The sequence below is a fragment of the Lipotes vexillifer genome, unplaced genomic scaffold (genome assembly GCF_000442215.2).
Source record: "Lipotes vexillifer unplaced genomic scaffold, Lipotes_vexillifer_v1.1 scaffold1643, whole genome shotgun sequence".
NCBI lineage: Eukaryota > Metazoa > Chordata > Mammalia > Artiodactyla > Lipotidae > Lipotes > Lipotes vexillifer.
Window position 1 is genome coordinate 699,656 of NW_006784879.1, and position 26,416 is coordinate 726,071.

At 41.2% G+C, this 26,416-nt stretch overlaps 1 protein-coding gene across 3 annotated transcripts in view; it reads left to right on the forward strand.

The window, feature by feature from the left end:
* RIPOR2 (RHO family interacting cell polarization regulator 2) overlaps nucleotides 1–26,416 on the forward strand; it is a 205,629-nt gene that overhangs the window by 140,032 nt on the left and 39,181 nt on the right. For 2 of the 3 annotated variants that reach the window (XM_007457013.1, XM_007457011.1), the window contains exons 2-8: nucleotides 9,173–9,299; nucleotides 12,772–12,927; nucleotides 13,654–13,732; nucleotides 15,235–15,258; nucleotides 18,108–18,161; nucleotides 21,773–21,922; nucleotides 26,347–26,410. In XM_007457013.1, coding sequence (XP_007457075.1) covers nucleotides 9,173–9,299; nucleotides 12,772–12,927; nucleotides 13,654–13,732; nucleotides 15,235–15,258; nucleotides 18,108–18,161; nucleotides 21,773–21,922; nucleotides 26,347–26,410 — 654 coding nt within the window. Of the gene's footprint in view, nucleotides 1–9,172; nucleotides 9,300–12,771; nucleotides 12,928–13,653; nucleotides 13,733–15,234; nucleotides 15,259–18,107; nucleotides 18,162–21,772; nucleotides 21,923–26,346; nucleotides 26,411–26,416 lie in introns of those variants that run through there. The other variant, XM_007457012.1, reaches the window with a different exon arrangement.

Consider the following 26,416-nt stretch of genomic DNA (forward strand, 5'->3'; position numbering starts at 1 on the left):
TTTTTTTTTTTTTTTTCCTTGCGTTATGCGGGCCTCCCACTGTTGTGGCCTCTCCCATCCGCGGAGCACAGGCTCCGGACGCGCAGGCCCAGCGGCCATGGCTCACGGGCCCAGCCGCTCCGCGGCACGTGGGATCCTCCCGAAACGGGGCACGAACCCGCGTCTCCTGCATCGGCAGGCGGACTCTCAAGCACTGCGCCACCAGGGAAGCCCCGTGGTTTTAGTTTTTATCAGTCAGTATTTAAAGTAGTTCTGCATTTTAATTATCTAAAAATTGCTATGTTCACAAAGATGCTAGTTTCCGGCTTCCCTTGATTTCACCTGTTCAGATCACATCCATTCTTCTGGATGTAGCCAGCGTTTTGTCTTCTCTGTGAGACTTCCTGGCTGTACCTGTCTCATTTATCTCCCTCTCCATTGAGAGAACTCTATTATTTTAAATTTTATTAAGCACTTACCACACACCAGGTATTGAGTATACTAACTCATTTGCACCTCAAAAATCCTCTGAATTGTTAGTCCTCTTATACAAATGAAGAAACTGGGATTCACAGAAACTGGGATTCACAGAAACTGGGATTCACCTTGGTTCAGGTGTTGTTGGACAGTTTCTCTCCTGGAAAGTTTCTATTTTTGCCTTTGCAACTGGTAAGTGGTTAGTAAGGAGGTACTTTGGGGCTATGCAAATATAACCTGCATAAGTTCAAACAGCTGTAAACTGTAGCCCCCAAATGGAGCCCAGATTTGTCTGACTTGGGAGTCCACATTCTAATCATCTCAGTTCTACTGCTTTCCTTGGAGCACTGAGAAATAGACATCACTTAAAATTTCACTTGTGTGTTATTTCTTACATATTTCTTACATCAGACATGATCTCCCAACTGCTTTATGTACAGTCATATTTTCTTCTCCCATTAAATTATTAAAACTGTTTATAGCGGAGATCAGTCTTTGGTTCTTTTTAGATCTTGGGCAACATATAGCATCCTGCCAGTGATGAGCCAATAATATGTACTTAATAATTGTGTTGATTGAGGTGTCTTAGAAAATATGGAAAGAAAACCATTGATATCAGTTTCCAGAGATTCTGAAAATGAGTTCCTTTTCTTCCACGCTAGTTGAACCTCAGTCTTCGTTATTGCAATCTTTGTATTTCTCAAGCACCTTACTTTTTATAAAGCACTTCCTCATTTTCTGTATGTTTTTAAGCAGAAGTCTTACCGTCTATAGGGCTGGTGAGAAGTCAGGTTAGAAGATGTCCAAGTAGCCTCACGACTGTAAGATCGAATGATGCTTTGATCTCAGTTGGACCTTACAGTGCTTGTCTATTAAAATGGGGAGGAATTACTACTCTCATTCTCTAGATACCAAACTTGAGCTTCAGCAAGGTTAGTATGTGCCCAAGAGGCCAGTAAGAACACCTGAGCTTGGTTCTTCCATCTCTCACTGAGGAGTGAGTCTATGTTGCTCTGTAAGTTTTTTCATCCGTTCACATCACTTGTCTCAGTCAATCAATGTAATATCTCATGCATGTATTTATTGTTTGGTTAGCAAACAAAGCTGACAACTGAGAGGCAAATATTAGCCTTGCCTTGATTTATTTGAAGGCACTACACTCCAAAAAAAAAAAGCGTGACTTAAATATATCCACTTTTTTTAAGATTAGTCAACTGTTCTGTAATAGGTACCTTGCAACTGTATAATAAGCAGACACCTATTTTTAGGATTCATCTTAAATAATCATTTAGCATAGCAGGCTATTTACATCTGACCCACATGCCTCTTTCAGACAACTGAATTATACTTCTGCCCTTGACCAAGATGTGGAGGTGCATAAACAGGACAGCACTGTTAGGAGAGGAGAGAGGAGGAACACAAAGGCAGGAAGAAATGGCTCAGAAAGTACAGTGGGGCCAGCGTGCTGCATCTTATGTGGTGTTGATGGGGAAAAGGATCAAATCACGAAAATATTCAACTCTCAGGTGGTGGCTTGTTGATAGAGCTTTTCCTTTTCAGGTCCTGATTCCTTGGCACTTCCTCTTGCAGAAGGAATGATGACGTTTTCTGGAAATTGATAGTGATTTTCCCACAGCTCTATTGATGTAAAGCTCATATATCATATAAAATTAATTCATCTTAAGTGTACAGTTTGAGTTTTAGTAAATGTATACAGTTGTGCAACAATCACCACAACACAGTTATAGAACACTTCCAGCCCCACCCCCAAAAGTTCTCTCATGGTCCTTTGCCTGCTCCCATCCCTGGCACCAGACCAACACTTGGGTTGACTGTAGAATTGTCTACTTTTGCCAGCATTGTCACTCCAGCAACCTGCCAACTGACCATTGACTTATCTCAGAGGGTTGGTCTCAGTCTAACGTGGAGATGGCATAGCTTTGTAGCTATGCAACTGTTGATTTCTAAGTCAACATCTTCGCTCCACGACAAATGCTTTGGTGAGAACTGAGATGTCCTTACTAACTTCATTCAGAAATCACAGATGTCTGTTATATTTTCTGTCCATAGTGGGGGTCTTCCAGAATTACCTGTTTGTGTTCTATTTTAGAGAATTTGGTTAAATGAAAAAAAGGAAAACACCATAAAAACCTTGCTCTTCCAGGATTAAGACAGTGATGTCAGCTGTTGTTTTTTAAATTTCATAATGTTTGATGTCCTGCAACTCCAGCATGTACAAATGCTAATCTGCTCCCCCGTCTCCCATAGAGAGGTCCGGGTGTCATCCTGGCAAGGGTCCACTTTGCTTTTGACCATATCTTAAAATCAGAAATAAAAAGGCATATATAATATAGACCGTATGGATTCCCTTTTATTATCCAAGGTAGCACATGGAATGTGGGGTAGACCTAAGTACCCTCTTAAAGGTTGTTGAAGAAAAAAGTTAATTTATAAACCCCTCAACATAACCGCTAAAAAAAGAATATGATAGGGACTTCCCTGGTGGTGCAGTGGTTAAGAATCCGCCTGCCAATGCAGGGGACATGGGTTCAATCCCTGGTCCGGGAAGATCCCACATGCCACGGAGCAACTAAGCCCATGCGCCACAACTACTGAGCCTGTGTGCCGCAGCTACTGAAGCACACACGCCTAGAGCCCGTGCTCTGCAACAAGGGAAGCCACTGCAGTGAGAAGCCCATGCACCGCAGCGAAGAGTAGCCCCTGCTCTCGACAGGTAGAGAAAGCCCATTCACAGCAACAAAGACCCAACGCAGCCAAAAATTAATTAATTAATTAATTAATTTTTTAGAAAAAGAATATGATAGAAAAAGCAGGATACAAAATTTAACATGCATTGTGCTCAAAATTCTTATGTTTTATGCGGAAAGGGAACAGTTGAAGAAAATTACATGCACCAAAATTCTGCTGGTCGTTATCGATGGGTGCTAGAAAACAATATGGTTCTTCCCTCCCCCTCCCTGCCCTGACTTCTTTCTACTTCTCTGTATTTTCCTAATACAGCAGAGTGCTTTTATTCTTGGAAAAACTAAAATTAACCTAATGATTCCTATTTGCTTTCATGAGTCTTAGTATATTTAACTCTAACGATCAATATTAACATTCCTTCTAGCTGACCGGTTGCTTTGTCCAGTTACCATATCAGTTAATCAATGCCTCTAACACTTCTACTGTGAACTCGTCAGTTTGGAGATTCATGCTCAAGAAGTGATGAAAGGAGGTTGGCCTGTCTTACCTAACCTTGGGATTCCCAGAGAGGAATTGTTCACATTTGGGTAGAGAAGCTTGCTAACTCAGGCTAATCAAATTTACAAGAAAGTTTAAGCCAGAATACCAGTTTATTAAAATGTAATGGGAAATGGAACTGTCACCTAGACTGAACTTTCAAAGCATTTTTCTTCCATTTTTACTATGTCTACTGGTAGCACCATCAGGAACTGCATTTTAGGGTCTGGTGCGTAGCCCTGCTGTGTGACGGATGCCCTTCATTGCCTGTCTTCTAAGCAGCCCTCCAAGGTTGACTCCTGTCATTCATTCGTTTATTCTTAAGAATCAGGTTATCTCTGTGTTCTCCAGGTCACTGGCTGTTTCCCCGCTCTGAACTGCATTCATATTGTACCTTTTATTTCTGATCTAAACAAGCATGAGACCTGGTGGGATGAAGGGGGACCTCTTGACCCTTGATCTTTTTTTATCTGCCTCAGCCCCCTCCCCAGACCCTGCCATCTCCAGCCAGGCTCAGTGTTGTTACCAAACTGCCTGCTGATCTGATAAGCTACCTTCTAATTTAAACAAACTAGGAACTTCCGGTCGGCTGGTGGCTCATGGTACCCACCAAGGCCCGGTGTACTTGTATCACCGTGTCATATCAGAACACATGAAATCCTATACTCATTTTAATTTCAAAAGACTCTGGTATGTGTTCAGGTGGATCTTAGCACTGCATAGCCAGGGAGAAGGCAGCAGTTTTCACTGTGTGAAGAGTCGAGAAGAGAAACAACTGTGACTTTCTGGCTTCTGGGCTAGGAGACTCGGCTCAGAATGGTAGGGTTTGTTCAACTCTTAGTCAAGGTGTTGGGGATTCTTTCCAGAAAGATTCCGTTCTTCCCAGGGATTGTGGGAATGGCAGGGCAGGGGTGGCCACCCGGTGTAACAGCCTGGGCCTCCTGGGACAAAACAAAGTAAGGGGCAAAGCACAGCAGCTTTATCGTTTGCCTAAGATTTGAGACCTTTCTGGGATTTAATGCGCAAAAATGAATGTTAGTTCTGCTGGCATTTTCGGAAAGACCAGGTGAGAAGTCAGTAACTTAGGGACTGGAAACATTTTTCAAAGCGCCAGGAGTTTCAAGTAGCAGCAGCCAAAGAAGGGCTTGTGGTTTTATGTGGAATTTCATGCTTATTAGATATGGTATTTGGTGAACCTTGACAATACGTATTGGGTATAGTGCGTCCTACCAGGAGTACAGTACCATCTCTAAAAATCCTTCAGATGAAAATAAAGAAGTTGGTACATAGCTCAGAGCTCATAATGGGAACTTCACTGGGGAATCTGAATTATTCTAGTGTAATCAGAATTTATGAAACCTCATACATTATTTCTCAGAAATTATATTTCTCCTCTTCAGGACTTACAAATATAAACTATATAAATATAGCAGTTACCCATCAAAGCTATCTTATATATTCTTGTATCTGAGCTTTCTCTCCTCTCCAGTCCCAACTCTAGACAACTCCAAATGTCTGCAGTTTCAAAAGAGAATTTTGCATCATATCAATCATACATAAATCCATTTCCTTTATAAAAACTCAAACAATATAGAAAAAATTAAAATGTTTCTGACTACTACTCAATCCCACCTCTTCATAGACTGTGTATACTTTCAGAACTTTTCTATTCATATACATAATTTTATATTTTGTTTTCAACATTCCCGGTATCATACTCTATTTTGTTCTGCAATTTGTCCTCGGTCGGGCAGTGGGGGTGTGTGGATCTTTCTACGTGGGCATATTGTTTTTAACTGCTATGGCTATGCCATAGTGTATTAACCACTCCTGTAATGATTAACATTTACATCATTTCTGTTTTTCTGCTATTACATTAACTGTCGTGAACATCCCTGTATATAACTTTTTGTGAACTTGAGTATTTCTCCACAGGAGATAGCGAAGAGTAGATGTGACACATTAAAGGATAAGTATGTTTTACATTTTAAATAGTAGATACTACCTCGTTGTCTTCCAAACTTTCGGTACCACTTTATACCCCTACCAGCAGTGATACTGCAATTCTACTTCAGTCCTTTCTTTAGGTAAAGGTTCAAAGAAGCATCTGCTACTAAAATGCAAATGACAAGGAACCAGTTTGAAGTCCTTAAAGCCTGAAAATGAGTAATGTAGCTTTAAGGGTAGTTTTGCTGGAAGAAAGCAGGTTTATGAGATTCTAGGAAGCCAGGGAGCAGCTTGAAGACTTAGGGCGCCAAGAGGTGGGAGTGGTGTTGTCAAGAAGATGATAACAGAGTTGCAGGATGGGGAATGGCTGAGGCCATTGGAAGAGTAGTAGCAAAGAACTGTTACCCCTGGGCTTCCCTGGTGGCGCGGTGGTTGAGAGTCCGCCTGCTGATGCAGGGGACACGGGTTCGTGCCCTGGTCCGGGAAGATCCCACATGCCGCGGAGCGGCTAGGCCCGTGAGCCATGGCCGCTGAGGCTGCGCGTCCGGAGCTTGTGCTCCGCAACGGGAGAGGCCACAACAGTGAGAGGCCCGCGTACCGCAAAAAAAAAAAAAAAAAAAAAAGAACTGTCACCCCCACTTCAGAGTTAGGGGTGTGGGCGGGGAGGTGCTTTGCATACTCTTATCCTTCAACCCACCTGCTCTCCCCTCTCCCAACCTACTCCTTTTCTCCAAGAGCCTGACCTTGTGCAGAGGCCCTCAAACTTATTTTATGACTCTCCTTAGGCGGTGAGGCAGCCTCTAGGGGAATTGATGGCAGGATAGAGATCTCAGCCTAAGCCAGCTATCAGTCGAATTCTTTTCTGATAGATAATGATCATTTCTAAGACCAGACAGGCAGAACCACTTACCCCCCTTCCTGTTCCCAGCGGCATCCATTCAACACGTAAATGTAATGAAAAGCTGAAAAGCGTCTGAGGATTTTATCCATCCTGAAGCAATTTACAAACTCAGAATCCAGGAGAAACATTTGTTTTGTTCTCAAGAAGCTTTCTTACCTATTACTGAAAAAGGGGAAGAAGGAAAATTATTTCACTATCCAGTTCTAATGTTTAATTCATTTAACATTTAAACTTTGCAAAGAGAGGCTTATTTAAGACTTTTTAAAAGTTGGACGTTTGAGAAATTGTAGCAGATGATTGTAACTGAAGTTTGAACATTTTTAACCAATTCAGCATCATCCTTTTTTTCTTTTCTAGGCTGAGCATCAGAACCATCTGGGGTCCTTTTCAAAATCCCAATACACAGGTCCATACTAGTTAAGTCAGAATGCCTGGGAGTATGTGAAACTACTGATCCAGTGGATAAGAGAAAAAAATCTTTTTGGTTTAAAAGCATAATCTCTAGGAAGTACAAGACAATAACGCAGTTAAAATAGTTCAAATACTTTAAGTCTTTTCCCTGTGACCAAAGAACGCCATGATGCAACAGACCTGTTGAACAATAATTTACAAAATGAGATACAATACTAATTAAATTTGCCAAATTGAGACTTTGAGATGGGTTTTAGGTTATAAAATTATTGGGCACAGAAAGAACATGTTTTCCTGATATTGATTAAATTTTCTGGATCTTTTTCTTGATATTTGCTGCATTTGCATGTGATACAAAGATAGCACAGGCACACTTTATGAACCTAAGAAGGTGTTTTTAATGAGAACTAGACAGACTGCTTAGTAAGCAACAAAGAACACTTAAGAGAACCTCATTAAGGATTTATGTGAATCATGGTTATTTTTGAAACTTGGGGGTGGGGGGAAGAAACCAGAAAGAGTCTTATTTGCACCGCATTTTGTCCTGCCATTCATGCGCTAGGTATTAATTTTATTGCACATGCATACTTCTACGTCATTACTTTTAAAATTCTAGAGAATGTTCCAAAACTTAAGCCTCCCTGTCTCCATCCCTAGCTGGACTGGGTGGGATGCCTGTCTGGATCAAAGAGCAACCTATTGCTCATTGCAAAGCCTCTTGCCAAGTGAGTCAGCGCCTCTACCCTGCAAGAATGCATGCGTGCTTCCTCAAAGCTGCTTTCTCCTGGGGTGGGTGGGGAGGAGGGGACTCAGCAACCTGCAGCCTCATGGGGAAGGGGGCTGTTTGTTCTCTCTCTGGGGAAGTAACTCCCTCAAACCTCCTCCCTTGGCTGAGCTGCTTCTAATAGCTTTGAGTAGGGCCCAGTGAAGTTGGCTTTTCCATTACATCTAGATGGACTACAAGAGTGTTTTGCTGCTGTTTTTTAGCTTTGTTTGCTGGGGGGTTTTTTGTTTGTTTGTTTGTTTTTTGCGGTACGCGGGCCTCTCACTGTTGTGGCCTCTCCCGTTGCGGAGCACAGGCTCTGGACGCACAGACTCAGCGGCCATGGCTCACGGGCCCAGCCGCTCCGCAGCATGTGGGATCCTCCCGGACCAGGGCACGAACCCGTGTCCCCTGCGTCGGCAGGCAGACTCTCAACCACTGCGCCACCAGGGAAGCCCTGTTTGCTGGGTTTTTAAAGGACAACTATTGATGCTATTAGTGGCTGCCCACTTTGGAAGTCTTTAGTCTGGACAGCGGCTGTGTCCCCTTTCTCCTGCTAGCCCGTCCCCCTCTCTGGGCTGAGGTTACCTGCTAAGACAATGGTATGTGCTTTGACTCTTCCTGATCTAAAGGGAATAGAATTACCTAACTGTTCTAGGGCAGTCCCTTGGGGGAACTAACCTTGGGCTTCTGTCCAGATGAAGTTGTATTTTGACAACGTGTCTTGGTCAGTGGTGATGAGTCTTTATAAAAGGTGAGCTAGCGACTGAAATAGGGTGTGTACCTTCTGCTGTATTTTCCCCTTTGCCTTTCTTGCCTCTTCTCTTGTGTTCTTATCATAACCTAGATTATCACTACTTCTGTGAGCGCTCTCTGTGCTCTCCTTTTTTCTCACTGCCACAAGAGCAGCACGATCTTATCTTTCAAAATATACGTAAGGGTAGAAAAAGGGAACAAGTTTAAGTAAGTCCATCTCTCAAGAAACCTAGTGTTTTTAGCCTTGTGACTTCTAAGTGTAGAATTCCACCCTAAGACTGGACTGTGTTTTGAATGTCACGCAGAACCTATCTGAAACTTGACTTGGCCTATTTGTGTGCTTTTGCTGTTGCGCTTCTTGTCCTAAATGGAGGGAAACATTCCAAAGTTTTTGCGTATTTTGAAAGTATGGTTGAACCTTGTTTAAAAAAAATAATCCCTGAAGGAACCCTAAAGCAACTGATAATGGTGTGTAATTTATATTTATTTACATCTTCATGTGTTTCTTCAGGTTCACCTGAGAGCTGAACCCTTTGGCTTAAAAAGAACATGTCGGAGGAAAGAAGTCTTACAAGCATCTAATGGCCTCATGGCTCACCTTTCCTCATGTCACCTCCTATTATCGTTGACAAGCTTAGCATGTTTTCTGTTTGAACCTGCCTGTAATTTGCCTTAATCTTTCTGTTGTCTTATAGGACTACCAGCCAGACTCCCAGAAATCATGTTGGTAGGATCCCAGTCTTTCTCGCCTGGAGGGCCCAATGGGATCATCAGGAGCCAGTCCTTTGCGGGGTTCAGTGGCCTTCAGGAGAGGCGATCCAGGCAAGTTGTGTGTGGTTCTCTCCTGGGACGCAGCTTGAGAGGGATGTGAGCCTTGGTGCTCTGAAGAGGGTCCGCGTGCATGTGGCCTTGTCAAAACACACACCTGTGTTATTTTCATCTCTTTCATGAAAAAGATGTCATGTTCCCCAAATTTCTATCATTTAGAATTCCTCCTTCAAAGATTTAGGACAAGCTAGCAATACATATGTATAGTTCTCCCTACCCCCACCCCATTTCTTTCAGATCTGTTGATGCCTATTGCCAGAGTGCTTCCAAATGTTTGAACCCATTTATCCTCTAAGCAGTAACAACAGATTTACCTTTATCCACACATCAGTCGATACTAAGCATTTTCTAAAAATCTTTTCCAGTCTTTTATGTCATCCCTAACGAGGTTAAATGTGCTTTCATAAGTTTACTTGTCTTTTGTATTTATTTTGGGAATAACCAGTGCATTCATATCCATTGCCTATTTTGGGGGTGGATATTTACATATTTTCTTATAGAACAATAAAGGCTCTTTATATATATCCATTGTAGCACCATGTATTGTAGTCTTTTTCCCCCTAATTTGAATTGCTACCTTTTTTTCTTTTTACCTTTTGACCTCCTTCACCCATTTCTTCTATCCTGCCCACACTCCCTGCCTCTGACAGTCACCAATATCTATGAGCTTGGGTTTTTGTTGTTTTTCTTTTAGATTCCATGTATGAGAGACTGTACAGTATTTGTCTTTGTCTGACTTACTTCACTTAAGTGTGATGCCCTCGAGGTCTTTCCATGTTGTCACAAATGGCAAGATTTCATTCTTTTTTATGGCTGAGTAATATTCCTATATATATATATATATATATAATGGAATATTATTCAGCCATATATATACATATCACAGTTTCTTTATGCATTCATCCATTCATTGGACACTAGCTTGTTTCCATAAATCTTGGCTATGGTAAATAGTGCTACAATGAACATGGGGGTGCAGAAATCTTTTTGAGTTCATGTTTTCATTGTCTTTGGTTAAATACTCAGAAGTGGAATTGCCAGCTCATATGGTAGTTCTATTTTTAATTTTTTGAAGAACTTCTATACTGTCTTCCATAGGGGCTGCACCAATTTGCATTCCAAGCAACAGTGCACAAAGGTTGCCTTTTCTCCACGTACCTGCCAACACATGTTATTTCTTGTCTTTTTGATAATAGCCATTCTAACAGGGGTGAGGTGATATCCCATTGTGGTTTTGATTTGCACTTCCGTGATGATTAATGCTGTTGAGCATCTTGTCACGTACCCTTTGGCCATTTGTATGTCTTCTTTGGATATGTGTCTGTTCAGATCTTCTGCCCATTTTTTAACTGGGTTGTTTGGTTTTGGCTATTGAGTTGTATGAGTTCTTTATATATTTTGGATATTAACTCCTTATCAGATATGATTTGCAAATATTTCCTCCTATTTAGTAGGTTGCCTTTTTATTTTGTTGATGGTTTCCTTTGCTTTGCAGAAGCTTTTTGTTTTTTAGTTTGATGTAGTCTTACTTGTGTAATTTTGCTTTTGTTGCTTTTGCTTTCAGTATCATATTCAAAAAAATCATAGCCAAGACCCGTGTCAAGGAGTTTACTACCTATGTTTTCTTTTAGGAGTTTCATGGTTTCAAGTCTTGCATTCAAGTCTTTAATCCATTTTGAGTTAATTTTTTTATATGGTGTAAGAGAGGGTCTAGTTTTATTCTTTTGCATGTAGCTGTCCAGTTTTTCCAGCACCATTTATTGAAGAGACTGTCTTCTCCCGATTGCATATTATTGGCTCCTTTGTCGTAAATTAACTGACCATATATGAGTGGGTTTATTTCTGGGCTCTCTATTCATTGATCTATGTGTCTGTTTTTATGCCAATACCATACTGTTTTAATTACTATAGCTTCATAATAGAGTTTGAAATCACCCCACACCCCTTTTTGAAGCACATTCCATTGTATCCAGATTTGGGAGATTATTTTTGGTATGAAGTTACGTAGTCAATAAAGACTGACTCTGCAGACTGACTCTGGGGAGCAGATGTCTTTCAGACACAAGCTTGGGAATGTTAGTCTTCAGTTTCCCTAGAATCTCCCCTCATCTAAAATAGGACTTAGAGGAACTCAAGAAAAAGAACACAGGTAGTGAAATGGGTAACATGGAATAAAGTTCGTCCTCAGTTTTTCTGACATGATAAAGATCTTACATTCTTAGGGGTCTTATGTGCTTTGACCTGTATTGTCCCCTTTGGTGCACACGGTAATGGCAGAGGAAAGTAAGAATTAACCTGGAAGGTGCACAGCAGACACCTACCAGACTCGGAGGTCACAGCTTTCCACTCAATAGCTGGGTCAGTGAGTAGTCTGGCCTCTGAGCTTCCTAATCAGATCAGTAGTTTGGGTTTAAGTTACCAGGTGTCCATCTTACCACTGTAGGCTGCCTCCCTGCCACTAATAGGGATGTTGAGTTTCATGTTATACCTAAACAAAATTTACTCCATAAAAATAAAGCTTAAGGGAATTCCCTGGCCGTCCAGTGGTTAGGACTCAGCGCTTTCACTGCTGGGACCCCAGTTCGCTCCCTAATTGGGGAACTAAGATCCCACAAGCCTCTCGGTGCAGCCAAAAAATAAATAAGTAAACTTTTAAAAAGTCTATTCATCCAGCTATGTGCGCTTTTCTTTACTTTAACACTACAGACATACCTTAGAGATACTGCAGGTTTGGTTCTAGGCCACTGCAATAAAACAAATATAATAAAGCAAGTCACACAAATTTTTTGGTTTCACAGTGCATATAAAGTTTATGTTTACACTATAGTCTATTAAGTGTACAATGGCATTATGTCTAAAAAAATTGTACATACCTTAGTTAAATACTTTATTGCTGAAAAATGCTAACCATCATCTGACATACAAAGTTGCCACAAATCTTCAATTTGTGAAAAAACACAATATCTTTGAAGTGCAATAAGATAAGATGTGTTTATATACAGCATCAGCCCTTTGTCATGCTTATGGCCCTTTATTTAAAAACTATTCATTCACATCCCAGTCAGATTTAATAGACGCTTATGCCTGATGTCACATAGTGCACGTAATTTTTTAGCTGAATTACATTCTTCTGCCTGTTCATAATTTCCACCTAGAAGTGTTTGTTCTTGGCTTCCCATGAGGTTTCAGTGATGTGACATGCTTTGACTCAGAGTGTACATTACCTGAATCCAGGCTTTGACTCTGGGTAACTGCTGCCCAGCAAAGCTTCCAGATTTCAGCAGTTAACTCTAAAACCACAAAACTAAATGAAGGATGGCTCAGATCTATTAATACACAAGGGAACGTTACCTTCCTCAAAAGACACTAACACAAACACAAGATGACTAAAAGGCATTTCTTTGGTCAGATCGTTTTGGATGCCCAAGACTCAAACAATTTCAGCTTTTCTTTTCTCTTTCCATAGATGTAACTCCTTCATTGAAAATCCCTCTGCTCTCAAGAAGCCTCAGGCCAAGCTGAAGAAAATGCACAATTTAGGATACAAAAACAGCAGCCCTCCCAAAGAGCCTCAGCCTAAAAGGGTGGAAGAGGTCTACAGGGCTTTGAAAAATGGACTTGAGTAAGAACATCAAACCTAATAATGCACTGAAACCTTTTTCCTTTCTAAAATGCTCAGAAAAACTAGTCTTATGAGATCATTTTAGAATGTCTATTTCTGTAGTAGGTGTTTTATTATTGCACCATAATTGAGGAAGCCTTAAATGAGTCCCAAAAATATGAACTTGGTCGGGTTTCCATATCATAACCAAACATTGAAGGAGACCTGAAATAGTAATATGTTTATATTTAACTCTGTGTAATATTGTATTTTACTTAAACACTGGTAGACAGGCCTATGTGTTTTAGAGATTGCTGAAGAAGCATTCTAAAACCTTCCTGAGTATATTGTAGCAATGATTTATCCAGAATAAAACTTTCCTAGTGTGTGGTGAGATGCATACTGTCAGTGTCCTATGGAACTAGATAGAATTCTGTGAGCCCAGATCCAGGACTGACTCCATAGTTCTTGCCATTCCCTCCACATTGGTTTTTCTTTCCTGCTATGCCAGCCTCATAGGCATTCTCCTTTTTGACTATCTGGATAGTATCAGATTTAACTGCCAGAGCTTTCAAAATGTGGAGAGTTTAGGAAAATGCAGAGCCTCTTCCCTGCCAGCTCTGTGCTCCACAGAGCAAGGTTCAGGTTCTTAATGCCCCCTCTTTAGAAGGGAAAGGTCAGCATCAGCATCAGATTCCACTTGACAGTCACGGAGTTCACGATCACGTCTCTCTCTTTTCTTTGCAGTGAGTATCTGGAGGTTCACCAGACAGAGCTGGACAAGTTGACAGCTCAGTTAAAAGATATGAGAAGAAACTCTCGCCTGGTAGGTACCATCTAATCCTTAGGGTGTTAACACAGTGGGTTTTTTGGTTTTTTGTTTGTTTGTTTTGGCTAACTTCTCTTACTGGATAGACATGGGGACAAGGAAGAAAGTTCAAGAAAAGCAGATCCAAGGGACAAAGTGCCATGTGCTTCCTGATGTTTATTTTAATGCTTCATATTCCTGATGTTTATTTTAATGCTTCATATTCCAGTATTTTCCAAGCATGTTTATGCAGACAAACTTTGTAATCAGGAAAACATACTTTAAAAAAGCCAACTCCCTATACTCCTCTTCCCAAGTAATATAAGGAAATGAAAAGTTGGGGTTTGCCTACCATATTGTTAGTACAGCATTTGGAACCCAGAACTTTCCTTTATATCCAATTTTTTAAAATTGTAATAGGTCAGTGATACCTGAGAGGAAAAGGAGGCTCAAGAGGTCATTGGTAGAAGAAATCGGAGGAGTCCTTGAGCCAGTTCAACTACACACTGTATTGTTGGAGATGCTTGCAAGTTTCCTTTACTCTAATGAATTGTGAGGACTTGTCTGCTTGAAGAGATGTTTCTAATGATTTTAAATGATTTTGTTAAGTTCTAAATGATATTATGCCTTAAAGTTTTAAGGCATCAGAAAGCCCAGGAAAAGTCTACGTATACGAGGTACACATATACATGAATAGCTGTTATCATCAGTTTTTTAAAAGATGTTATCCTTTTCAAAGGCTTAGAGGTGAAAGCCTTCATAGAAGTTAAAAGTTTTGTATTCTAATAATATTAGAAGATAAATTGCTCCCATTTATGTGGAACTCAATGTGGAGTGGCCTTCAGAGCTTTTGAATGTCCCTGGCAGTCCTCAATGGCAACAAATGTTCCTCCTTGGAGAACAATGGTGTATGGATGGAGGAGCTTCCAGCAGGACCTCATGTTCCATAAAAACCCTCCTGATGGGGGATGTGGGCTTAAGTGTACTGATTATACTGTGATATTGTGAGCACACAGGAATAAACTTGCTTTAAAAACAATTTGTGAAAAGCTTTCACCACTCTCAAGGGCTCTTCTTAAATGCCAATTTTTATGTGTTTAAACAGGAAGGCAAGTCTTTTTTTTTTAACACATATAATCACTGCTACTTTTTATGTTAAAAACATTTTAAAAAACATTTAAGTGGACGTGAATTTATGTGTCCCTCACTATGTAAGAGAGGAGAGCCCAAAGCAAGTGAACGTCTTAAGGCTCCCAGAAGGCAGAGAGGACTCTGGGTAGAATTCTGGAGACACAGAGTATAAATAAATATTCGCTCTTAAAAGTATTCTTACTATTATTTAAAATAGCCCAGATTTACTCTTTTAAAGCGAATATCAAAAAGTCCAACAGACATTATGGGGCTAATCATTATTTCACTGACAATGCAGAAATGCAGACAAAATCCTTTGATTCATATCAGTAACGGTTTTGAGGAAGATGTGTTTTAATCCAGATACTCCTTTTTTTTTTTAATTTTAGGGTGTGCTGTACGACCTAGACAAGGTACGTTATTGTTCTGTGTTGGGGAGTTACTGGGAAATAAAATCCTTCATCCTTGAGGAGAAGTCAGTGATCCTTGCTTAGGTACAGTAAGATCCTAGAGAAATGATGATTTTTCTAATCCTAGAAAAGTTCACACTTTTATCTAATGAGGATGATGAAAGATCATAAGTACTATGATCTACAGACCCAATAATGTGTTTAAGGTCACTTTTGTAAAAAAAAAAAGTCACGTGGTTGCAGCGTTTCTCAGTGTTCTGGTTAAGTTTAAGAATTCCCAAGGGTTTGAAGGTCCTTACCTGTGTTCTCTCTAAATGGGAACTATCATTTCATCAAATGGAAGACCTCTTTGATTGGAAAACACATCATTTTCTTATTTGCCACTAAGAAAAAGAGTGATTACAGCTACACTGTGACACAGTTCTTTCTTTTCACTTAAAATATGTATTTTATACTTAGTGACAAAACTCTCTTAGGCCTATTTTAAATGTAGATATATTTTTTTAAGTTATATATGATGCTGTCTCTTTCCACACCTTTCTGTACATACGAGACCTTTAACACTGAATCATATTCAATGCAATCCCTATCAAACTACCAATGGCATTTTTCACAGAACTAGAACAAAAATTTTCACAATTTTTATGGAAACACAAAAGACCCCGAATAGCCAAAGCAATCTTGAGAAAGAAAAACAGAGCTGGAGGAGTCAGGCTCCTGGACTTCAGACTATACCACAAAGCTACAGTAATCAAGACAGTATGGTACTGGCACAAAAACAGAAATATAGATCAATGGAACAGGATAGAAAGCCCAGAGATAAACCCATGCACATATGGTCACCTTATCTTTGATCAAGGAGGCAAGAATATACAATGGAGAAAAGACAGCCTCTTCAATAAGTGGTGCTGGGAAAACTGGACAGCCACATGTAAAAGAATGAATTTAGAACACTCCCTGACACCATACACAAAAATAAACTCAAAATGGATTAAAGACCTAAATGTAAGGCCAGAGACCATAAAACTCTTAGAGGAAAACATAGGCAGAACACTCTATGACATAAATCACAGCAAGATCCTTTTTGACCCACCTCCTAGAGTAATGGAAATAAAAACAAAAACAAATGGGACCTAATGAAACTTAAAAGCTTTTGCACCATAAACAAGACAAAAAGACAAGACATAAGGAAACCATAAACAAGACAAAAAGACAACCCTCAGAATTGGGGGAAATATTTGCAAATGAAGCAACTGACAAAGGATTAATCTCCAAAATTTATAAGCAGCTCATGCAACTCAATAACAAAAAAACAAACAACCCAATCCAAAAATGGGCCAAAGACCTAGATAGACATTTTTCCAAAGAAGATATACAGATTGCCAACAAACACATGAAAGGATGCTCAACATCACTGATCGTTAGAGAAATGCAAATCAAAACTACAATGAGGTATCACCTCACACCAGTCAGAATGGGCATCATCACAAAATCTACAAACAACAAATGCTGGAGAGGGTGTGGAGAAAAGGGAACCTTCTTGCACTGTTGGTGAGAATGTAAGCTGATACAGACACTATGGAGAACAGTATGGAGGTTTCTTAAAAAACTAAAAATAGAACTACCATATGACCCAGCAATCCCACTACTGGGCATATACCCTGAGAAAACCATAATTCAAAAAGAGTCATGTACCACAATGTTCATTGCAGCTCTGTTTACAATAGCCAGGACATGGAAGCAACTGAAGTATCCATTGACAGATGAATGGATAAAGAAGATGCAGCACATATATACAATGGAATATTACTCAGCCATAAAAAGAAATGAAATTGAGTTATCTGTAGTGAGGTGGATGGACCTAGAGTCTGTCATACAGAGTGAAGTAAGTCAGAAAGAGAAAAACAAATACCGTATGCTAACACATATATATGGAATCTAAAAAAAAAACAAAAAAGGTTCTGAAGAACCTCGGGGCAGGACAGGAATAAAGATGCAGACGTAGAGAATGGACTTGAGGACATGGGGAGTGGGAAGGGTAAGCTGGGACGACATGAGAGAGTGGCATGGACATATATACACTACCAAACGTAAAATAGATAGCTAGTGGGAAGCAGCCGCGTAGCACAGGGAGATCAGCTCGGTGCTTTGTGACCACCTAGAGGGGTGGGATAGGGAGGGTGGGAGGGAGACGCAAGAGGAAGGAGATATGGGGATATATGTATATGTATAGCTGATTCACTTTGTTATACAGCAGAAACTAACACACCATTGTAAAGCAATTATAATCCAATAAAGATGTTAAAAAAATACTGAATCATAGTATAATCTGCTTGCAGATATTTTAAAGGGTAATTAAATTTAATGCATGTGATAATATTTATAACTCAAATGGAAGAGATGACACATAACCAACTATGATTATCTTGGGGCGTGCACAGACAGTTGCAATTGTAAAATGCACCCCATTTCAGAGACATTAAAATGGGGGGCGAGTTCATATTTGAGCTGATAAAATGTTATTATGAAGAAACTTAAGTATACTCCAATATGATACTGTCCTGCCAGAAATCCAGTGAATTCCATTTGGTTGGCCCCTCTTAATGTTAAACATAAGGATTCCAATAGCTAACTCAAGTTCATCTATCAGAGTATTTATTCATATTTTTTAAAAAAATACTTTCTAAGTTGATACTAGAGAATATTTAAAGTAGCAACAGAGATAGGAAGAAAGGGGAAATAGTTAACGTCTTCTGGTACTTTTGAGTATGAGATAATAAAGATAGCCACACAAGTCTAGTCAGTGAAACTGTAAATGGCTGTACTTTTTCAAATTTCTTCTTTTATTCCAGCAAATTAAAACAATTGAAAGATACGTGAGACGCCTGGAGTTTCACATCAGTAAGGTAACTGACGTTCCTCTTGTCTTTGCCTGTTTTTCAGTTCTCAGTCACTGATCAATACACCTTTGGCCTGAGCATAGCCTCTAATCCATGGAGAATTTCTTATCCAATTGACTCCTAAGCTGATTAGCAATTAAATCCTCCAACAGGCAGTAAAGTTGTAGAAAAAAAAATAAGAATGGAGAGCCTGATTACCTAGCACATTGTTTACTCTGCTTCAGTTCAACGGATATTTATTAAGTGTTTCCTGTGCAGCGTGCACGGTGCCTGGTAGAGGATACAGTCTGGGTGTAGTCTGGTTAGAGATAAGATTAAACCAAACTGACCTACAAAAATCTTCACACTTGCCTAACTTTACATTCAGGTCCCACATACAACTTGGTACCCCCATAGCCTTCTTCATGAAGGCCTTTAAAGTACTTAACAACAGCTGTCATGTAGCTCCCTCAATCGTTCTCAAGCTCTTAGTTCCTTCCACTCTTCATATGGCTTGGTTTACAGATTCCTTTTCATCCTCATTACCCACCTCTACGTACACCAGTTTGTCGGGGTCCCTGACATCCAGCCCTGAACCCTACAAATAGTTGCCTGATTGTCCCACCAGCCTATCGTGGAGTGGGACTATCCTCCCCACCCTGTTCTGGACACTATCAGGCAGTATCAGTACAACCTAGAAACAATGTCCGTTTGAGGGCAGCTGCATCACACCATTGGCAGTTCCTGTTCTTATCTGCACCCATCATCCTGTGTTCCAAGTGGAGAGACTGGAGGTTTTAGCAGTTCTCTCTACTAGTGGTCAGAAGCCCCAGGTTTTAGTCCCATCTCTGCCACATACTCACTGAGCTATAACATCTGTGTGGACCTTGGCTTTCCACTCCATGCAGTGAGGCTGGAAGTGCACATAGTCAATCTATATGATCCTAAGAATCCTTTCCAGTTTAAAATTCTATGATGATCTAAACATATGTATATGCTACTGCCGTTGTACATTCCCATTCCCACTTGAAAGATATTTATTACCTTGGCAAATCTGAAATTGCTTCTATTTCTGTTCAACTCAGTAAATAAAACAGGGACTTCCCTGGCTGGTCCAGTGGGTCAGACTCCTCACTCCCAGTGCAGGGGGTCCGGGTTTGATCCCTGGTCAGGGAACTAGATCCTGCATGCAGGCTGCAACTAAGAGTTCGCCTGCCACGCCTAAGAGTCTGCATCCCACAACTAAGATCCGGTGCAGCCTAAATAAATAAATGAATAAACAAACAATGACATCCATTAGAAGATATTTATGTGGCGGGCAAGCTTTGAAATTACTCTGTTTATTTGGAAAAATACAAAGAAAACAATTAGTATTAGGTAAGAGAGTATTTATCCATCTTGTATCCATCATTGTAAGATATAACAATCCTAGTGGTTATTAAAGGTTGGTAGTCCTCTATCTGCAGCATCTTATAGATGGATCCCTAACACATCCTAACAAATGATATTTAATTGATTAATCAGTTTATTTTGATGAGAGCCACTGCTGACTTATAGGTAAGACAAATTCTTGCCTACAGATGGGCCAGTTTCTGCTTAGGTGAGTACATAGTTATCCTTTATTCTAAAGGTTAACTCCATTTGGCTAGGGTAGATTGATATTTAAATGAAAACAAGGGTAAACTTTTCTTTAAATGCAAAGTAGTATACTAAGTCGTTAGGGCTATACCAGTGGTCCAGTTAGCAGTTTCCTTGTTGAGAGGATTACAGTCTTTGGACTACAGTGGGGGAAGGGCTGAAGGGACAGTCCCCCGGGAGGCCATATGGGTGAAACAGCCTGGCCTGCGTCGGAAAAGGTATCAGCTCTTGTGTTTCTAAGTGTCTAGGGGACCTGCCGCATCAGAACAATCTGCACTGTTTACTTAAAATTTCAGACTCCTCACCCATCCCTAACCTACTGAATCAGCATCTCAAAGTGGAGCCTGGGCATCATCATTTTAACAAGCTCACCAAGTGAGTCTTAGCTTAGTCTTAATGTATGGAAACCACCCTCTATGCCAGTCACCCAACCAAAGGATCTTATCAGCAGATATGCCACAACCCCTTGGGTCTTATACCTCCCTCTTATTCAGAGACAAACCCACCAACCCCAAAGAGGAAAGATTGTTCCTTCCAGAGTTTTGACGATTCCTCTCAGTGAAGTGGAGTGAATTGTTGAAGAGCAACAAAGAATCCTTTTAACCAAGAGAATCATTTTCAGTCTCTTAACTAATATTCATATGCTATAAGCTAAGTATCATTGACATCTGTATAGAGAAAGCAACTATGGAAAATTGTACTATTAACAGGTAATAGTAATGCTTTTTAGTGATCAGCCAAAAGTTTGCCTTCAGAACAAAAGGGGAATGTTAAACCCTGAAGTCCATCATATTCACCTCTACCTTCTTCTGGTTCTACAACTGTAGCCTCCTTTTTGAGGGAACAAAGTTTGTACTGAAATGAAAAATTCAAGCAGTCCTATAGGTAGATAACTGCCTCCCAGAAAACATGTCTGGTGATATCCTTCTTCTTAATCTACCTGATAATTCCTGTAGTTAACTGTGGCTGGTGTGTTGATAATTGAAGATAGGACGAGAGACTATAGAGATAAGTATCGTCAGATACAGCTGTATGTTTTCTCAGCCTAGGCACTATCGATATTTGGGGATAATTCTTTGCTGTAGGGGGCTGTCCTCTGTGTTACAGGATGTTTAGCAGCATCCATGGCTCTACCAACTAGATGCTAGTAACACCTCCCAGCTGTGACACTGAAAAATGTCTCCAGATGTTGCCAAATGTCCCCTGAATATCAAAATTACCTTGGATTGATTGAGAATCACTGCCTTAGAAGTATTAAGTATTAAGTGACTGTCAGGCTTATATAATGAATATGATCAATAGCCATTTGCTATTGTATTATTTAAAAGCCTAAATATAGAGGTATTGCAGAGAAATGTTCATTTCCATTCCTCCCGTTTACTTTTTAAAATTGTGGTATAAATTACATGCCCAAAATGTCACAGTTATTATGTTCAGTCTGTTAAGTTTTAACAGTCATGCGTCACCCTAATTTTAAGAATAACTTACCTTTGTTTTCTCTCTTTTGTTGGGCCACATCTTTACAAAAATCATTTTCAATAAATAGCCTTGAGTTCTTTTATTTAAAAAAATCTAAATCTGGATGCGTGAATATCACCTTGTGACACTCTCTTAAAATAAAGTGATAATAGCCCCGTATAATGCAACGTCTTCACATTGGTTTGAAACTGCATACACTCTTCCAGTGTTCGTTCCTTATATAAAAGACTCCTGTCTTCATTATCTAAACCTTGTCTCACGCAGTCCACCAACGTTAAGTTCATTTTCATTTTGTGTCATTTGAAAAGAGAGCTCAGAGTAAAATCCAGTTTGAAATAGAAAATGGATCATGTGGCGAAAACAAAAATGATGCATCTGTCTAAAAGGATGACATTTCTACAAGATTCTCCTTTTGAGGTCAGAAACATAAAGTATCTTAAGCACTTAACAATGGCCAATTTCACTTCCTTCAAGTGTGACAAATATTTATGTCCCTTGCGTTTCTGTTTTGATTCCGGCAGGTAGATGAACTCTATGAAGCTTACTGTATCCAAAGACGCCTCCAAGATGGTGCCAGCAAAATGAAGCAAGCCTTCGCAACGTCCCCTGCCAGCAAAGCTGCCCGGGAGAGCCTGTCAGAAATCAACCGGAGCTACAAAGAGTACACAGAGGTATGTGCCAACCTGCTCGGCTGCTGAACTCCACCTGGCCCAATCTGAATTGTCAATACCTGCTAAGAACCAGGGGAATGGCACCCTCAACCTCATTCTACTCTTTAGAGAGAGACGTTTTACTATTTGCCTGTCTTGTGTTTCCTTGAGGCCATCGGTGGAGCTGTTTAAAATGGCTCTTGGGTGGTTTTGTTGGTTGTATTTGTGTGTGTGTGTGTGGTACGCGGGCCTCTCACTGTTGTGGCCTCTCCCGTTGCGCAGCACAGGCTCCGGACGCGCAAGCTCAGCGGCCATGGCTCACGGGCCCAGCCGCTCCGCAGCAAGTGGGATCTTCCCGGACCGGGGCACGAACCCGTGTCCCCTGTATCGGCAGGCGGACTCTCAACCACTGCACCACCAGGGGAGCCCTGTTGGTTGTATTTTTGTTTAGAGCCTTCTGTGGACTCCAGAGCGTGTGACTTTCTGTTGTGAGCATCACCTGTCAGGCACTCACCTCCTAGTGCCTGGTAATAGGTTTGTTCATGGACGTGTAAATCCACAAGATTTTAAACACTGTGAAGCCATTCACTGACCAAATCTTATACTTCTTTATGTGTATAGTCTCTGCACAAATAGACTACGAATGCACATTAAAAATTTCAGCAAATGAATAAGTCACAAATGCCCTGGTATTGGTCATTGAAATGCACTTCCAAATTCTCTAGTGTACAATCTAGTCTAGCTTTATCCCTGCAAATTGAACAGACCTTGTGGTTAAGATGGCTGCCCTGGATGTTGGGTTCACCCACCTCCTGCCTACGATTATTTTATTGTAAGAAATTTCCCTTCTATCTTAAAGGAGGCAAGATAAAGAACCATGAACAGAAGCATGCTTTCCTGCTTGCTGACTGTCTCTGGGGCCCAAACATATGACACAGGGAGGTCTTCACTCCTCCGGGGGTCACCCAAAACCAGTGCCTTTGATGAAATGACTGAATTATTAAAGCAGCACTTCTTACTCTCCCATGTGTCTTTGTTCAAAGATCCAATTTCATGAATGAAGTCATCGACCTGATGAGGGTCTGCTGGACAATTCCCAGAGCTGAGCATCCGGTCTCAGCCCTGGGACGGGAGGGATGTCTTGGATGACTTGCCGCAGCATTGCTTCCTGTGTAACCCTCCAGTCCTGCCTCTTGTCTGAACCAAATTTGTCTTTTTTCATGGTCTAAAAACAGGGCTTCTTTCTCTCCATTTGGGAGAATGCTTTTTGAATGCATAAAATGAAAGCCACAGGAATTCAAAGGAAACAAATTATATTGAAATACAGTTATTTCGGGCTTCCCTGGTGGTGCAGTGGTTGGGAGTCCGCCTACCGATGCAGGGGACACGGGTTCGTGCCCCGGTCCGGGAGGATCCCACGTGCCGTGGAGCGGCTGAGCCCGTGAGCCATGGCAGCTGGGCCTGCATGTCCGGAGACTGTGCTCCGCGACGGGAGGGGCCGCGGCGGTGAGAGGCCCGCATACCGCAAGAAAAAGAAAGAAAGAAAGAAAGAAATACAGTTATTTCAATATTGTCAGTACAGTGATCAAAATATTTTTAAAATCAAATGTGTGATACAGTACAAGACTGCTGCTTTATTAACTCATCAAACTATAAGATTTAGCAGTGGCTCCAATAACTATTGCAATTTGAAAGTAATGAAAAATAGAAATGATTTCTCAAGGTACCTGCAACAATTGATGTGACATGAACATAGACGTGACTTTTATCAGGTCTAAGTCACAGGTACTAGTCATATGGCTGCGGCGTGTTTTGTACGTTCATGATGTATGGACGTATTAGATATCAGTTAGAGGTTAGTGGAAATAGCGATGTGACTTTCTTTTTTCCCCATCCAAGCTGATGGAGCACAGGTTAAGAACCTCTGGCTTCGAAGCAGCCCTAGTTCATGAGACCTCATTTCCACACATCTGTGAAATCAAAAGAGCAGTTGCCAATGAAGGAGGCCGTTCAGAGTACACACGTAGGAGGACTGAGTGGCAGCCGGTGCCTGTCCCAGAACTTTTGTAGGTTGTTTCAGAAATACCCCCTGGTGGTCAAGCGCCAAGACATGGCATCATATTTCCTCACAAATTCAAAGATGTAGAGTGTAATTTCAGCAAGAGGAGAAAGAAGTCCAAGACTTCTGTAGCTTCCTACCTCACTTGACATCGAGTGGATTTGTATCTTCACATAACCACAAAAACCAGCATTTTATCACAAAGAGGGTTTAGGAATAGATGGTTCTGGGTGCCTTTGCAAGGACAGCAGTGTTCATCCCTGGCTGCCTGGGTGAGACAGAAGGCAATTCTGACCATGGATGTCCTCAGCTGTTAAACTAGCTGCCCCCCAAGTTTTTCAAAGACACTGGTCACAGTCCTGACATGCATGATAACATCGGTGATATATTTCTAGAAACAGTAATGCATTCCTTCCCAGAGACACCCAGTGCTCTGAGGAAGAAAATTGGTTTACAAAACTGAGACTTTGTTTTCGAAACTTTCCAGCTGCACAGAACTCAACCTCAGGAGTTTTCCCCAGCTTTGCTAAGCTACTTGAGGTACCAACATTTAAGAGTCAGAACCTCCAGCTTGCAAATCAATTCTAAATTCCTTTGCAGGGCTTCCCAGGTGGTGCAGTGGTTGGGAGTCCGCCTGCCGATGCAGGGGACGCGGGTTCGTGCCCCAGTCCGGGAGGATCCCACATTCCGCAGAGCGGCTGGGCCCGTGAGCCATGGCCGCTGGGCCTGTGCGTCCGGAGCCTGTGCTCCACAACGGGAGGGGCCACAGCAGTGAGAGACCCACGTAGCGAAAAAAAAAAAAAAAAGTAAATTCCTTTGCAAACAGAATCCAAATGGAAGCAGCCCCTGTCTGTGCTCACTGAGCTGCCCAGGCCATGCATCCGAGCCCTTAGCTGGGATGGAGGAAGAAGCTTGCAGATGCTGCCCTGGGGGGCAGGGGTGTGTGTGTGTGTGTGTGTGTGTGTCTGTCTGTCTGTCTGTCTGTCTGTGTGTCTGTGTGTGTGTGTGTGTCTGTGTGTGTGTGTGCACACGTGCAGGGGGATGGGACGGGGACTTCTGCTTAGAACACCAGAGGTGGCATTGAAAGCTTAAACTGGCCATGCTGCTGAAGGGCCACAGCACTTTTCTTTTTGATTTCTGACTGCAATTGCTCTGTTTAGGTCCTCAGACACTGAGGAGGTAGGGTGCGAGTGGTTAGATATCTAACCACAGGCATAGATGATGTGGCTCCTCTGCCTTTACTGTTCCTCAACATTAGAGTGAGGAGGGGATGCTTGTCAAACCCAAGAATCATTTTGAGGGCCTCAGGGCATGGCAGCAGGAACTCTGCCTCATTCACTTTGAGTACAGCTGAGCTCCTGAGCTCTTTTTTTTTTTTTTTTTTTTTTTTTTTTTTTTTTTGGCGGTATGCGGGCCTCTCACTGTTGTGGCCTCTCCCGTTGCGGAGCACAGGCCCCGGACGCGCAGGCTCAGCGGCCATGGCTCACGGGCCCAGCCGCTTCGCGGCATTTGGGATCTTCCCGGACCGGGGCACGAACCCGTGTCCCCTGCATCGGCAGGTGGACTCTCAACCACTGCACCACCAGGGAAGCCCTCCTGAGCTCTTTTTGCCCCAAATTCTTATTAAGAAAAAATTCAGCCCTTCAGAAAAGTCAAGCCTAGTGTGTTGAACATCATATACCTTTATTTAGACTTATCATTTGGTAATGTTTTGCCATATTTGCTTTTCTTCTCTTGCATATGCTCGATTTTTTTTCCTTTTTTACTCAGTCATTTGATAGTAAATGGTAGATAACATTGCCATTTCACCCCATAAATATTTTAGCACAGATCCTTTAATGATAACCTATGTAACATGTGTATCCCTTGCATAACCACACACCATTATCACATCTAAGAAAATTACCAGTCCTCCTATAGAATTATCTAGTATCCTGTGCATTTTCAAATTTCCCTTATTTGGCCCAATGATGTCTTTTATAACTGTTTTAGTTGATTTACTTTCAAATCAGAATGGAATCAAAGTTAACACATTGCATTTGGTTGTTATGTCACTTTAATCTCTTTTATCTAAAATTTTTTTTCCCATAATTCTACTGCCTTTTTATAGAATCCAGGCCAGTTCTTTTAGACTCTCCCACATTCTGGATTTATCTGACTGTTTATGATATAACTTAACTTGGTCTTCTATGATCTAAATTGCCGGTACACTAGAAGGCTTGCTTAGGCTTAGGCTAAACATTTTGTGACGATTTGCTACATACGTGTAACTCACTGCAAACAGGTAAATGCCTCCCATTTGAGCAGTGGTTGTCCACTGCTGTGAGAACATCCTGTGCTTTGAAAGAAATGTAGCCCTAACACTGGTCTCCTGTGCTCTTCTTAGAACATGTGCACCATTGAAGCAGAGCTGGAGAAGCAGCTGGGGGAGTTCTCCATCAAGATGAAAGGTATTC